This window comes from Adiantum capillus-veneris, chromosome 2 (assembly GCF_014529385.1).
Source record: "Adiantum capillus-veneris isolate H3 chromosome 2, ASM1452938v2, whole genome shotgun sequence".
NCBI classification, from domain to species: domain Eukaryota; kingdom Viridiplantae; phylum Streptophyta; class Polypodiopsida; order Polypodiales; family Pteridaceae; genus Adiantum; species Adiantum capillus-veneris.
In genome coordinates this window covers 62,704,270-62,719,401 of record NC_140932.1, presented here as the reverse complement: position 1 = coordinate 62,719,401, position 15,132 = coordinate 62,704,270, and the positions used below count along the sequence as shown (strand labels likewise).

The following is a 15,132-nucleotide window of genomic DNA, read 5'->3' as shown; positions in this document are numbered from 1 at the left end:
AGATCACTGACATCCAGCTTGTCGGGCGAGGATACTACCAGATCGAGTTTGAGACTCTCGAGATGGCCGCCAAGGTCATTTCGATGAGCCCGCTGGCCATCCGAGCGGTCATAGCTCATTTCCGACAGTGGCGCCCATTTCGGTTTGCTTCTCCGGCCTAAGGAGGGAGTACCTACTGCTTCTTTCCAGGATTGGTTCTGAGATCGGGACAGCCTTGGAGACTATGCGCACGGCAGCTTCAGTTGTTGCGAAGGCTGCTGGTGTGACTTTAGTATGCGTTCTGGTTCGTGACACTCATACCCTTCCGAAGGTGGTTCTTCTACCTCGGGTGAGTAGAGGATGGAGTATTTGGGACTCCCGGCATTTGCAGGCAGATGGGCCACTTAGCGAAGGCCTATCCTCACAGGAGATCTTGACCTATAGCTCATGCTCAGCTCCCCAAGGCTCAACATGCCCAGCAAACAGGTACCCAGGACTCACAGGCTGGCACTTCGGCAGAGGCCAGCGACCAACCTGTTGATGGCTGGCAGCAGGTGCCCGGCCGTTGTCGACAGGGATGGGCTGGCCACACTGCCCCCCATCGTCCCCCCCTTGGTGGCAGACCTCTTGCACCTTAGCATCATTGGGTACCGACAGGGAACCCTTCCAACCCCTGCAGGCAGGAGTCCCCTAAGGAGCCCCCTTCCACCTCAACTTCACCACTGCCACCACCTCCGCCCCCCCCCTCCACCCCCACTCCCACCCCCACCCCCACCTCCTGCTCCCCTCCTTTCCCCTACTAGGCCCTTAGCCTCATCACCCGACCCATCCCACACTCCTCCTCTGACACACTCATCCGCAACTAGACGCTCTCTTGGTAGTGCTTTCGCTACGAGCCGAATGGCTCGAGAGAGACAACCCTACTTGAGGACGCCACTTCTGGTTTAGGCCTCTCCTTTTGCATAAGTACCCCCTTGGGCTGGCGAGTTTGATATTGGCTGACGGTGGGATTTCTTTGACTACAGATTTACCCGATTCCTCGGTGACCCGTCTCCGGACCTTGAGGCAGCTTGCTTCCAAGTTCACGTCCTCTTTCTATCAGCCAGAGGCACCAAGGCTTTGGATACAGCGGCATGTTTCTTCTTTCCGCTGTGTAGCAGCTATCACATAGAGTGGACCTTGCACATAGTTCTTGAGTGGCTCTGGGTCCAGGCTGTAGAGTTCTGACACCACACAGGGGACTTGGGGTGGCAGATTTGGTACACACTTTGGCCTCTAGCCAAGTTCAGTGTGACGCCACCGGATACAGCAGGATGTAGACACCTTTTGGTTCACTTTTTTGCTGACACTCAGAGCCCTCTTTGCTATGTATTTATACATGAGGATTCTTGGACAGAGGATGTAGTCCTTGGGATTGCACACTCTGTTTGGGCGTGGGTGGGACAATCACTTTAGATGCGTCCATCTAGGGGTCGCTCGGATGCAGATTATTCCCCATCCGAAGATAGTGAGGTTGGTTGGTGTTGCAATATCGGTCTTTTCTCACTGATCCCACAAGGATTGTCTCATGGAATGTACATGGTTTAGGTGGGCCCCAGTTTCAGTGCCAGAGGGGCCGCTTGCGTCAGGAGCTTCAAAGATGCCTTGTGGGTGGTATGATTGTTATTCTTATGCTCTAGGAGCATCATCCTTGTGAGAGCCGCAATCGGCGATGTGGTCAGATTCTGTGTGGCTTCCATGAGACTTTTTGGTCAGCTGCTTTTGGGCCTGGAGGCATTCAAGGAGGGATATGTATGACTATTGCGGACTCATGGCAGCAGGCCATTGTAGAGAGAGGTATTATTGTGCCAAGCAGGGCCCCGTGGATTACTATGCAGGTTCATGGTTGCCTCATGGGCTTCTTGAACATCTATGCGTCCAATGTGGCAAGTGCACGAGTTGAGTTTTGGTCACATATTGTAGAGTCTTTGCCGCATGCAGAGCATTGGTGTGTTGGGGGAGACTTCAACATGTTGGAAGACCCCTCAGATAGGTGCTACTGTACACGGGACAGTTGGCAGCTTGGGATCGGTTATGTATGACCTTGAGGATTTCAGATGTTTGGCAGCATGCAGGCTTTGTGCGGCCTCCAGATAGCTTATCTTTCTCTCGCTCTGACCGCAGAGTAGGAGGAGTGAATCTATCTCGGATAGATCGCTTCTACGCAAGTGACCGTATCTGTGACATGGGAGAATCTGTTTGCATTCTTGCAGGGACTTCTTTCTCAGATCATTCGCCAGTGATTCTTACTGTGACAGACAGATAAAGGAGTGGAAGGGTGATGCCGCGCATCCCCGAGAGGATTTTGCTAGATACAGAGCTTAGAGAGCGGGTGGTAGCACTTCGGACAGAGAGTTTGGGCACTCAGGTTACCCCTGCTAGCAGAGTGGCCATTGGACTTGCTGAGCTTAGCTGTTTCTTCCTCCACGAGTCTGTAGCTCGCTTGGCTGCGGCCAAGGAGGCGGAGAAGCGGCTCAAACGAGGCATCCGCTTCCTTACAGCGGATGCGAGAGCGCACCTTGACAGTCCTTGGTTATAGGAGCAGATGTGGGAGGCTCGACATGAGCTGGCCACCATTTAGGAGCGGCGCCATGAGTTTGCCTTTCATCGACATGCATCCTAGTGGACCCAGGTGGGCGACAGAGTTACTTGTGAGCTCTTTGAGACTGTGGGGCCTCGCCATGCGCGCACCAGTGTTAGCCAGTTGAGGAGACCTGATGGGTTAGTTGCTTCGGAGCTTGAGGATATGCATGCGGTTGCTATTGACTTTTACCGTGAGTTGCTTCAGCTGAGCCTTAGTCAGAGCATCAGGGTGCATGCAGAGAGCAGGTTTTGGCACAAATGCCTTGCCTAGTTAGTGAAGAGATGCTTCAGAGATTACAGATGCCTCTCCAGCTAGAGGAGCTCCATGAGGTCCTAAGGCCACTTCTCCGAGGTAGATGCCGAGGGGAGGATGGTTTGACTCCAAGCTTTTTCTTGGAGTACTGGGAGCTGCTTGGTTTGGATCTATGTAGCGCCTACCACTCACATCTTGCATACGGGAGAGATGCCATACAATTGAGGGTCTGATTTACCTTATTCCCAAGGAGGGGGGCTCCTTGGATGAGATTCGCAGTGGCGACCCATCACTATTCTCAACTCACTCTACAAAATCTTAGCAAAGGCTTTGAGTTTGAGAATTCAGCCGCTGCTTGAGAGCATTATACACGAGACTCAGAGAGGTTTTTGTCAAGGAGCGTAGTATCCGTGACAACATCTTTACCTTTTGGGAGGCGTCGACCCTTGCACGTCACCAAGGAGCACAGAGGTGACTGGGATTTCTTGGAGGCCACTCTAATGCAGGATGGGCTTCTCAGATGCTTGGATGAGAGGAGTGTCAGCAGTCTACAGATGTGCACAGAGCCAGGTACTCTTGGCAGGGGGAAGAGGGGAACGCTTTATGCTCACGCGTTCGGTTAGACAAGGTTGCCCTGTTGTCCCCTTCCTTTTTCTCTTCTATGCTGAGGTGATGAGCAGATTTTTGACTTCACAGGAGGTTGGTTTTTGTGGTTTAGAGCTCCCTATTAGGGGAGACGAGTTGCTTGACAGTGAGTTCGCTGACGAATCAGACATGTACTCGGAGGACTGCTTCATTGGAGTTCTGCACGGCTCTCTTTGGTTGGTAGAGTGGTAGTGGCCAACCTCGTGCTTTTGGCTACTATGTGGTACATCATGTCTTGCTGGATCTTTTCGAGTTCCATTAGGAGGAAGCTGCTTCATTGGAGTTCTGCACGGCTCTCTTTGGTTGGTAGAGTTGTAGTGGCCAACCAAGTGCTTTTGGCTACTATGTGGTACATCTTGTCTTGTTGGATCTTTTCGAGCTCCTGTATCAGCCAGCTGGAGAGGCTGATCATGAATTTTTTGTGGTTAGGGCGCGACACTCAGTCAGCCCCATGAGACCCATGGCAAAGGGTCCAGCTGGCACTTTCGGTGACTGGCTACAATTTTCAAACCTTCCCAAGGAGGTTCAGAGCATCCAATTACGAGGCTTGAGGGGGGTGCAGAGCATGTGTAACAGACTTGGACACTCCAAGTCCAGAATCTACCGCGATAGCACCAAATAACCACTTCAAAACAATTCACAGTTCACATTAGATTCAACACTGGCCCGGCGGAGTTCCGTCCCTAGAGATATTGGCCCCAAAGATTGGCGCCCCTTTCGGTATTTCTTTTTGTATTAATCTGTGTTCAAAGTACAAGAGTGGGGCAGGGGCCCTGCGTCCAGATGCTCTGAGTTGTGAGAGGCCTGCTCACTTATTTAAAGTTACAAGGGTTGCCAAAAGCACAGCCCCAAAAACTAAAAATCAAAAGCTCAAAAGCTTGGCAAATAAAGCAAAAGTTCTTCCTCTCTCTTTCTTTTAATAAATAAAGCAGAGAGGCTTTCTCTTTCTCTCTCTCGCTAAAATAAAGCAAAGAGGGTTCTCTCTCTTTCTCAGCAATTTGCTTAGAAAAAGCAACGCCAAAAAGCTGCCCAACTTTTCGTAAATCAAGCTGATGTCCAGCAAATCAGGGTTAGGGTTAGGGTTAGGGTTAGGGTTAGGGCAGAATTAGGGTTTCTGATTTTAGGGTTAAGGTTTCAACAAATTAGGGTTTCTGGTTTTAGGGTTAGGGGTTCAGCAGAATTAGGGTTTCTGGCAGCCACGTCATCACTTTGTGAGATACCCCTCTCTTGAAAGCATTGTAATCGCCCTCAATTACGCCTGCAAAACAGACAGAGGCCATAAACCGTCTTAGCAGACAGTGACTGTTAGTCCCTACGTACTAGGAACACACATCTAGCACATGTACCAATTGACAGTCACATCACACGACATCGCAGGACATCACATGACATTCAACATTGAGTCGGATCTTAGACCATGATTTAACGGCAATGTAGCTAGCAATCGCATCGAGATCCAGTCGGGACCTCATTGATGCCCGATTGACTAACCCCTATTGCAACCATGTCTACTCGAGATCAATTAGACCAAAATGTTGTAGTCATTTCTTCTATCAGTTCCTGCACTTAAAACAAGTCAAAAACAAATCAGTTTCATATTCCAGAATTCCATTTCATAAAGTCATACAACAGAATACTGTCAGCTCTCAGTAACCCTGAAGCTCAAAGAGACATCAGTGACTCTAGTATACAAAAATCAAGGCATCTGTTGACAAAGGAGCGGAGTAACTTCCCTCTTGTGCATCCCACTGCACCAGATCTCCGGCCAAGCTGAATTCTGGGTTCCATTTGGAATAGACTATGCTAAACCAAAAGCTTCGAGGTAAAGTTTCACAATCTGAGGAGTATTTGCTAGGTCCTCCTCCTCCATCCACTTCGCATCCAATGCAGGATAGTTCTTGAATTTAACCAAGAACCGCCTTCGGACTTTACCTTTATTCTTTGTGTCCTTATGTGCCAAAATCTGTTTAGGAACAAGGATCTTCTCGTTTTCCTCCACTTCGGGTTGCTCATCGGGCTCCGATCATCAGGCACATCACCTTTGAAAGGTTTCAAGAGACTCACATGAAATGCATTGTGAATCCTCCAAATGTCAGGCAGTTTCAGTCGGAAGGAGACATCATTGATCTTTTTGGAGATCTAGAAAAGTCCGTAGTATCTCATACTAAGCTTTGGAAAAAGCCTCTCCTTTCTCTTTTTCTTTCTCAGGCATGCCTTCTCAAAACGTAAGAGCACCCAATCATCCTCCTTCAATTCAAATCGCAACGATGGCGATCCACTGCCTTTTTCTGTCGTTCTTGAGATTTCTGCAAAGCCTCGCGGACCTTGGCAAAAGCCGTATCTAAGTCGCGCGTGTATTCATCCGGTTCAAAAATCTTATCTTTCGTGCTTAGGAAGGATGGAACCTTCGTAGCACCTTCAACAATCTCAAAGGTGCCTTCCCCGTCGAAGAGTGTATCGTGTTATTGTAGGCAAATTCCACCAAAGGTAGATACTTTTCCCATTGAGTTCTGATCCGAGATATAAGACTTCAATAAATCTAAAACCACTGAATTGGCAATCTTAGATTGCCTGTCAGTGTGCGGGTGGAACGATGACGAGAACTGCAACCGCCTGCCAATGTTCTCCCAAATTGCCTTCCAAAACAAACTCGTAAAATTGGGGTCCCTGTCGGAGACAATCGTCTCAGGCATACCATGTAATCTGAATATCTGGGCCACAAACAGTCTCCCTAAGTGATCCGGCTTGACTGTTTTCTTCACTGGAATGAAATGAGCCTGCTTGCTAAATCTGTCAATAACAGTCCAGATACCATTGTGACCACTGTGTGTTCTCGGGAGATCCGAAATAAAGTCCATTGCAATACTTTCCCAGGGGCGGGTGGGTATGGGCAAAGGCTGTAACAATCCCTGTGATTTATGCCTGTCAAACTTGACCTATTGGCATACCAAGCAATTGCGCACAAACTCTTCCACATCCTTCTTGAGTCTCGGCCAAAAGAAGTATCTCTCTACCCCTTTCATGGTGGTAGCAATGCCGCGATGACCCGTAAAAGGTGGACAGTGGCATTCGGTCATAACCTTTTCCCTCAACGGCTGTGTAACGCACAACATGTTTTTTCTCATCAAGTAGCCATCCTGAATTGAATATCCTGCTACTGTCTCCCCATCCCGTATCCGTGTGAAAACGTCTGCAAAATTTGTATCTGTGGCATACTGGTCGACCATATCCTCGAAGCTCCTATGATGTATTGCGGAAATAGCCAGAACCAACGGCTTCCGAAAGCAAGCATCTGCCACCAAATTCTTCTGTCCCTGAACATGGACAATCTGAAAGTGAAACTATGACAAGATGTTCGCCCACCACATCTGCTTTTCCGATAGCGATTGGCATGAGTGTGGAGAAAATCTTGGCGTTCTTTTGTTCAGGTCAAAACATATTCTACCTTCATCGATCATTCAGTTCTCTCCCAAAAAGTGAGTAAAGAAACTGAAGTTCATCAAGTACAATCTCTGAGCCCTTCATTTGTCAAAGTCGCATTCTCAGCCCGGTAGTCAACCACGGCGTTGTTCTTGTGGTACCAAGGGATTTTGAGTAGAACGTCACAACCTTCCAAGGCAATTACGTAAAACTCCGCGTGCCCTAAACACCCCTGTCATTGCAAACGAAGTTTGCCAATGCTCGATGTAATGGCAACATCCCGTCCAGGTGCCACTCAAACTACCTCCGCCTGTGGCCTTAGCCTGTTAGGCGTAATTCCAAATCGAGCCGCCAACTCAAGAAGTTGCCCTTGGCTCCTTCAAAAGAGCTTCCTGATCTTTCCCTTTGCCAAGCAAAGTTTGTACTTTCATTCATTAAATTCGGTTCAGGCCCCACGCAATGTGGTATCAATTCTGCTTTTTATCTGCCTTTTCTGCCACGTCTCTCAGCTGCTTTAGAACTTTATGGTCTTTCTTCATCCTGTTCATTCGGTGCCTTTTTAGGGCACTTCGCGGAGATATGCCTAGTTTCCCCGCAGTCAAAGCACTTCCCCTCCTTTATGTAGAGAGCCCTCTCTTGAGGAGTAAGCTTGGGTCGTGCATCCTTATCTTTCTGTTTTGGGTTGCTCTTTCTCTTTCTACTTTCATTTTTCGAAGTCTGTTCGACTCTTTGTGTCATGATCTCATCTGTGGGGTAGGTCAGATTGCCAGAGTTAATGGCAAAACCCCGTTTCGCATGACTCATCAACTCCCGAATGGAAGCTGACTTTTGTTCTAAGTAGTGATCTTGGATCTCTGTAGGTAGACCCAAGGTAAACCACTCGATCTGCTCCTTGAACGAGGTCTTCTTAAATGAAGAGGCGGGTAGAAAAGAGCTGCAGAATCTCTTGCAATAAGCGTCCACTGTATCCTTCTTGGTCATCTGAAGATGGTTCCAAGCAGTTCGTATATCGCGTTCATACTCTCAAGTCAGCCAAGAAGAAATAAAAAGCCTCTTGAATTTCAGCCATTTAACTGGCGCAGTCTTGCTTAATAGAAGCGTGGACCACCAAGTTCGAGCATTCCCCTTAAAGTAAGAGGCAACTCTCCGAATCTTAGAGTGCTTTGAGTAGCGTCCTCCCGCGAAAGCAATGTCAAACTGCTGTACAAAAGACAAAGCCTTTGAAGCATCTCTATATCCCGAAAACGTGTCAAATTTAATTGACTGTCCACCTTCTTTAAACTCTCGGACTTTCTTGCTTTTGTCTTCCACAAAGTCATACTGGTTGGCTTTGTAAAAATTCTTCTTCTTTGCATAAAAGTCGCTATCATCAGAGTCTGAACTGTCTGTAGACGAGTCCTCTGTAGAACTGTCACATTCTTTGTCTTTTTCTTGCCCTTTCCGAAGCGTTGCTTTTTGCTTCCCTTTTTGCCTTTTCGGTCTTCTTCGCTCGAGTTAGATGAGCTAGAAGAACTATCAAAAGAAGAAGAAGAAGAAGAACTGGGTACTCCTTCAAATCAAACACGCTTCTGTTGTTTCTTTGCCTTTTCAATTGTTGACTGACGACCCAAATAACCCGGGAAGTCAGTGCCTTTTTTCTGCTTTTTGTGGTTCTTTTTAGCTTTGTTTTGTGTGTCAAAAAGCTGAGCAATCCGTGCATCAACCACCTCTTCTAATTCCTTATGGAATACTTCTTGTGAGAAGAAGGTTTCTTGAGAGTGGGTTTTGGGGGTGATGTTATGGTTTCCTGCAACTGCGCATGCACCTCCTGGAAAGAAGTCTTGCTCATATATTTTGCAAATTTTGGGTCCTTCGCAAAATTGAGCATCATCTTTGTTGCATCGCCGATCAGTTGACGACGCTCCATCTCTCGACGCTCCGCCTGAGTAGGCCGAGGCGGGCCATACTCCTTGCCGGAATCTTCGTTGTGATCCCTTCCCGCATCTCCGGATGTAGAGGGAGTCGACTGATCTTTGCCTGAAGCCATAGGTGCCACGGAAAAAAAATTGGGATTGGATTTCCCGTAGAAGAGAAATCAGCCGTGCTCTGATACCACTGTAACAGACTTGGACTCTCCAAGTCAAGGATCTACCGCGATAGCACCAAATAACCACTTCAAAACAATTCACAGTTCACAATAGATTCAACACTGGCCCGACGCAGTTCCGTGCCTAGAGATATTGGCCCCAAAGACTGGCTCCCCTTTCGGTATTTCTTTTTGTATTAATTTGTGTTCAAAGTACAAGAGTGTGGGCAGGTGCTCACACTCAGACTCTGCGTCCAGATGCTCTGGGTTGTGAGAGGCCTGCTCATTTATTTAGAGTTTCAAGGGTTGCCAAAAGCAGAGCCACAAAAGCTGAAAAACAAAAGCTCAAAAGCTTGGCAAATAAAGCAAAAGTTCTTCCCCTCTCTTTCTTTTAATAAATAAAGCAGAGAGGCTTTCTCTTTCTCTCTTGCTAAAATAAAGCAAAGAGGGTTCTCTCTCTCTCTTTCTCAGCAGTTTGCGTAGAAAAAGCACCGCCAAAAGCTGTCCAACTTTTCGTAAATCACGTTGATGTCCAGCAAATCAGGGTTAGGGTTAGGGTTAGGGCAGAATTAGGGTTTCTGATTTTAGGGTTAGGGGTTCAGCAGAATTAGGGTTTTTGGTTTTAGGGTTAGGGTTTCAGCAGAATTAGGGTTTCTGGTTTTAGGGTTAGAGTTTCTGGTAGCCACGTCATCACTTTGTGACACATGTGCCAGGATATTACAGACGCTATACTAGCTGAGTGGCATACCCCTCTTGAGGCAACAACTCCTAGATGGATGGGGTCCTTCACGCGCTTGGAGGTCCTCATTGCAGTAAGGGTTGCTCGGAGACAATGCTCACATGTTTTTCGAGATTCAGGGAGAGGTTCGGCTTCACACAGTCTCAGTAGAGGCACCCCAGGTTGCCGAGTGCTGTTTTCAGAGGATTAGAGTTGTGGGCATCTGTGGGAGGACTTGTGTCATCGATCCTGACTCAACAAATCTTGAGTCAGGACATTGGCGGCTTTGGGCTTCGGAGAGCCACCCTTTGGTACGAGCGCAGTGGGCTCGGGAGAGTGGTTCTGGCGGGCAGGGACTCCTTTTTTCCAGTACACAGCTCGCTTGGGGCAACACATAGTGACAGTACAGAGAGAGGCTCACCCAGCTGCAACACTTCACTGACAGGAGGAGGGTCTCACAACTGAGTTCCTGTCAGGCTTTTGGGAGCGGTTGTGGAACAGCAGGGAGCCGAGGAGAGTTACTATGTTTCAGTGGCTTGGAGCGCACAGGGCCACAGTAGTTGGGAGTTGGTTGGTACACAACGGCTTCTCGATAGCATGTGCAGCCTGTGGCCATCCTTTGGAGAGTCATCGACATTGTTTGTGGGACTGCCCCATGTCACAACAGGTTTGGCTTCGGGTTCTCCGGTTGATGCAACCCTCGCTACAGCCCTACAATACACTTGGGGTGCTGCAAAGTGGTCCACTCTCACAGGCCCAGCACTCCACTTGGAGTTGGCTTCCACCAGCAGGATGATAATGATCCAGGAGGGTCGTCGACCTACACTGCAGCTTGCTACAGAGCTCATCCCCTAGGAGTGGGGCAGTGATAGGGAGTGGTGTTGGGAGCTCAGCTGTGGCTTGACACTCTGGTTCATCTGGCGGGCCCGCTGCTTTCGCATCTTCGAGGCTTGCCTTGTTCCACTGGCAGAGACTGTTCGTGACATTTGGCTGGAGATGATACATACACTCAGGGGTCAGTTTGAGAGACTTCAGGGCAGCTCTGACCGCAGGGGGGAGCACCGAGAGGCTTTCTTGAGACTTTGGCGCCCAAGGCCCTTCTTCACCATGGTTCAAGGTGCGCCTAGATGGCACTACCGGCCACAGTGTGGCTTTTTCCTCCTCCCATCTTGTGATTTAGCCCTCATTGTACATATTTTTTCTCACTGGGATAGTCTCCCCATGTTTTCTGATGTATCCCTCTTTCGTAGAGGTGGTTTGTAGGCTTCGGGCAGTTATTAATAACTAATGGAAGGATCTCTTTTCTTGAAAAAAAAAAAGTCTGGAAAGAGACAGATTATGGCAGTAGGTATTCTGGATGCGTCACCGGTGGATGACCAGAGGAACAAGTAGGGGACATCTCATGTGCAGAACAGAACGACAGCCTCAATGGCGATTGTTTGCTTGAACAAACACTTAAATGAAGATGGGTCCTCAGACCATGGAAAATTTATGCTTTCTGCAAATAGAATACGTACTTGTATGCATACCCATGTGTGATTGTGCCTGAGGGAGGCCTGGACATGTGACTTTTGAGCATGTGTAACAAATTTTTGATCATATTGGAAAAAATGTCTTTTTCTGAACACTGATTTTGCGAGGAGGAATCGACAGAATGGCCCGGGAAGTTGCAATATCGGACAAGTGGGTGTGAGCATGTGCCACATCACGTTGACGTTTTATTGTGTTTTGCATGGGGAGAATTTCAGGAATGGTTCAATGTTACATATATTTACCTAGTTTTAAAGGTACAATGTGGCACACATTTCAAAAAATTATAAAAAGGGCCCAAAACTGGGCGTGCCCCCAGAAAAAATGATGGTACAATCCAGTTCGGTTTACCTGCCCTTTACTGCTGGAAAAGCTATGTAGAAGCTTAAGAAGACGTAGAAGGCTATAGTAGGGATCTGGCCAACCTCTTACTTGTTTCTCCCCTCTTCCCTTGTGTTTACTTCTTGGAAATTAACCCTGACCACTTTACCTCCTTTCCCACCCTTTACATCACATAACAAATGACAATATATCGTCAAAGCGCCCATGCTTGTCTTATTGGCCTTTTGCCCTTCTTTGATATTAATTAACATTCATTGGCAGGTCTACTTCTGAGGAGTTCAAATGCATGAATGATAAATCCTTGGTAGCCAAGCAAGAGGTCGATCTGGTGTCACTAAAGTTACAGGATGCTCGAGCTGAGCTTTCATCTGCTCAACGAGATAGAGATGGTATGATGAGTTTTTTTTGGTGTAAGTTAAATTGTGACTTCCCCCCATTGAATTTATTGCATGCTTTTGCAATTACCACGTCTTGTCTGCTTATATTTTTGATTCTTTATTAAGTACATCTGTCCACATGCGAGTATGCATGAGAGAAAGATTTTGTGACCCTCTTCTAGAGGGCAACTCGACCTATGAGACAAATCAATGTACAACTGAGGGGTATTCTTCAATATCCTAACAAGTGTATAATGAACAAGAAGCCTTAGAGCTTTATTAACATCTTCGAAAGGCCAAAATGGGCCTATGAGAGATCCATGTACATGGATGTGTCCTCTAACTAGAAAAAAGGACAGATGATACAAAATGGGCCTATGAGAGATCGATGTACATGGATGTGTCCTCTATCCAGAAAAAAGGACAGATGATAGTGAGATCCGGCCACATCATTAGAGGGCTAGACAAGAGAGGGTGGAGTAAGCGTTCTCATACCCTGTTGCCTTCCTTCCAAGGGCTTTCCAGTCCATATCCTCCCATGCATGAGATCCTACAGCTCAGTTTCGTACCGGACGAAGCTAGCTAGACACATGCATATCATGATTGTACTTCCCTGAGCATAGTCTTCGCCCCTACATTTAGAGCTCCAGCGCTCCATCACTCACCCACTTATGCACTACTCTTACACGTCAAAAATCGTGTCCTCTGATGTAGCCTCGTGGCCTTGTACCCGGGTACTTGTGATTGCTTGCAGACTTGGATAGTCTCTGCCTGCTGTAAAGAGACTCTTCTTTGAGTGATAGGAGGGGGAGGGGGGTGTGAGTCTGATCCTCCGGAAGAAGTTTCTCAACTGGGACTGCCATCCTCCACTTCTAGAGGAGGGTGATTGGAGGAATGAATGCGTGTCTTTTTATCTTAAGTAAGAAACAGCCTGATTATCTCTGTTCTCTGGACTCCATCAGCTCTCCCTGAGAGTGGGCAGCTCTGTGAACAGAGTAGTGCTTCTGGTCCGCATGCTCTCTAAGCTGCGCATCTGCATGTATAATGCTCCTTACTTTCTACCTCTGCTGTACATGTAATAGACTTGGACACCCCAAGCCGAAGATCTAGAGCAACACACGCGAGAGAAATTGAAACAACTAAACAGAAGAGAGAGAGAGAGAGACGACATGGCACGGCGGAGTCCCATGCCCAGAAGCACCGGCCCCAAAGATTGGCACCCCTTCTCGGTATTTCTTTATTTATTAAGCTTCAACAAGTACACTGTCCAAGGGTCCGCTCTCTAGCAAGCTCCCAAGCTAATCTTCCCGGAGAAGAGGCCCTCGCCCTTGGCCTTGCCCAAAAGCAGTTACATGAGAAGCATAAAGTCTAAAAGCATCTGGCCCCAAAAGCTAACGCCTAGAGCTGTCAGTGCAATTTGCAGAAATTTGTAGAGTTGCCATGTCAGCACTCAACGCAAAACACGGAACCTCCGTACAGCTTGCCACGTCATCAACCTTTACACAATTGAGGTTCTTGCTTTTATTTTTAAAGGTTTTAGGCCCCTCGAGTTCCATAAGTTGGGCGGGTTAGGTTTTTTATCTCCTTTGGGTCCCTCGAGAGGAACCTGCAAGTTGGTTAAAACTTCTTTTGCTTCTTCCCGAGAGGTTTATGCCCCTTCTGTCCGGGCTCCATCCTGTAAGGCCATGCCACATCATCACTTTGTGACATCCCCCCCTCTTGAAAGAATTGTAATCGCCCTCGATTACGCATGCAAAACAGACATAAGACATAAACTAGTTCAATAGACTCTAAGTACTGACGTACTAGACCACATGTATCCAACACTTTTATGAAGACGAGAGTCACTGAACATTCACATCACTATCTCCGTTGAGATCTTAGATGAGAATCATGATCATTGTAACTTTTTCTTTTTCCGAGAAAAAGATCCTTCCATTTGTTAATAAAACTGCCCATAGGGCTACAACCACCTCTACTAGAGAGGTCTATATCAACAGCAAGAGGAGACTCTCCCAATGGAAAAACAGAATATGTACAATGGGGGCTAAATCTCGACATGGGAGGAGGAAAGAGCCACATAGGTGGATGGTAGCGCCATGTGGGTGCACCCTGGACCAAGGTGAAGAAGGGATCTGGGCGCCAAAGTCGTAGGAAAGCCTCTTTGCGCTCTTGCATGCGGTCGGAACTGCCCTCGAGTCCTCGGACTGGCTTGAGAGTGTGGATCAGCTCCAACCAAAAATCACGAATAGTCTCTGCCAGTGGAACAGGGCGAGCCTTGAAGACGCGGAAGTAGTGGGCCCGCCAAATGAACCATAGTGTCAGGCCACAGATGAGCTTCCAACACACACCTCTCTCAATGCACCACTCCTAGGGGTAAAAGCTCTGTGGAAAGCTGAAGTGTAGGTCGACCCCCCTTTATCACGATCATCCTGCTGGTGGAAGCCAACTCAAACTGGCGCGTAGAGCCCCTAAGAGTGGATCAGGCTGCAACACCCAAGTGTATTGTCGAGCTGTGGAGAGAGCTGGCATCAGCCGAAGAACCTGAAGCCAGACTTGCTGTGCCATGGGATAGTCCCACAGATAGTGTTGTTGACTCTCCAAAGGATGACCACAAGCTGCACAAGCTGTCGAAAAGCCACTGTGTACTAGCCTGCTCCCAATGGCTGTAGCTCTGTGTGCAACAAGCCATTGGAACAAAGTGACTCTCCTCGGCTGTCTGGAGTCCCACAACCGCTCCCAAAAACCTGACAGGAACTCAGCGGTGAGACCCTCCTCTTGCCAATGCAGTGCTGCAGCATGACGAGCCTCCCTACGTGCTGCCAGTATGTGACGTCCCAATCGAACTTTGTACTGAAAGAATGGGATCCCAGGGTGATCGACTGAATAGAAAGGGTCTCTCCAGAACCACTCTCCAGGGTCCCACTGCACTCGTGCCAGAGGGCAGCTCTCCCAAGCCCAAAGCCGCCAATGGCCTGTCTCAAGATCTTCAGGGTCAGGATCTAAGCCATAGGTCCTCCCCCTGATGCCCAAAACTCGTTTTCTTTTAAAGCAGCACTCTGCAACCTGAGGAGCCTCTACTGAAACTTTGTGAAGGCGACCCTCTCCCTGGATCTCAAAGAACATGTGAGGTACGGACTCCAAGCAAGCCCGACTGCGATGAGGACCTCCAGTCGCGTGA

At 48.1% G+C, this 15,132-nt stretch overlaps 1 protein-coding gene across 3 annotated transcripts in view; it reads left to right on the top strand.

Annotated features, from left to right (window-relative positions):
- The window catches only part of RAD50 (DNA repair-recombination protein (RAD50)), a 217,930-nt gene that overhangs the window by 44,164 nt on the left and 158,634 nt on the right, over positions 1–15,132 (top strand). For all 3 annotated transcript variants that reach the window (XR_015184709.1, XM_086485806.1, XM_086485815.1), the window contains exon 13: positions 11,836–11,963. Coding sequence is in view for 2 of the 3 variants with exons in the window: in XM_086485806.1 (XP_086341932.1) it covers positions 11,836–11,963 (128 nt within the window). In the remaining variant the exon portion in view is untranslated. The remainder of the gene's footprint in view (positions 1–11,835; positions 11,964–15,132) is intronic.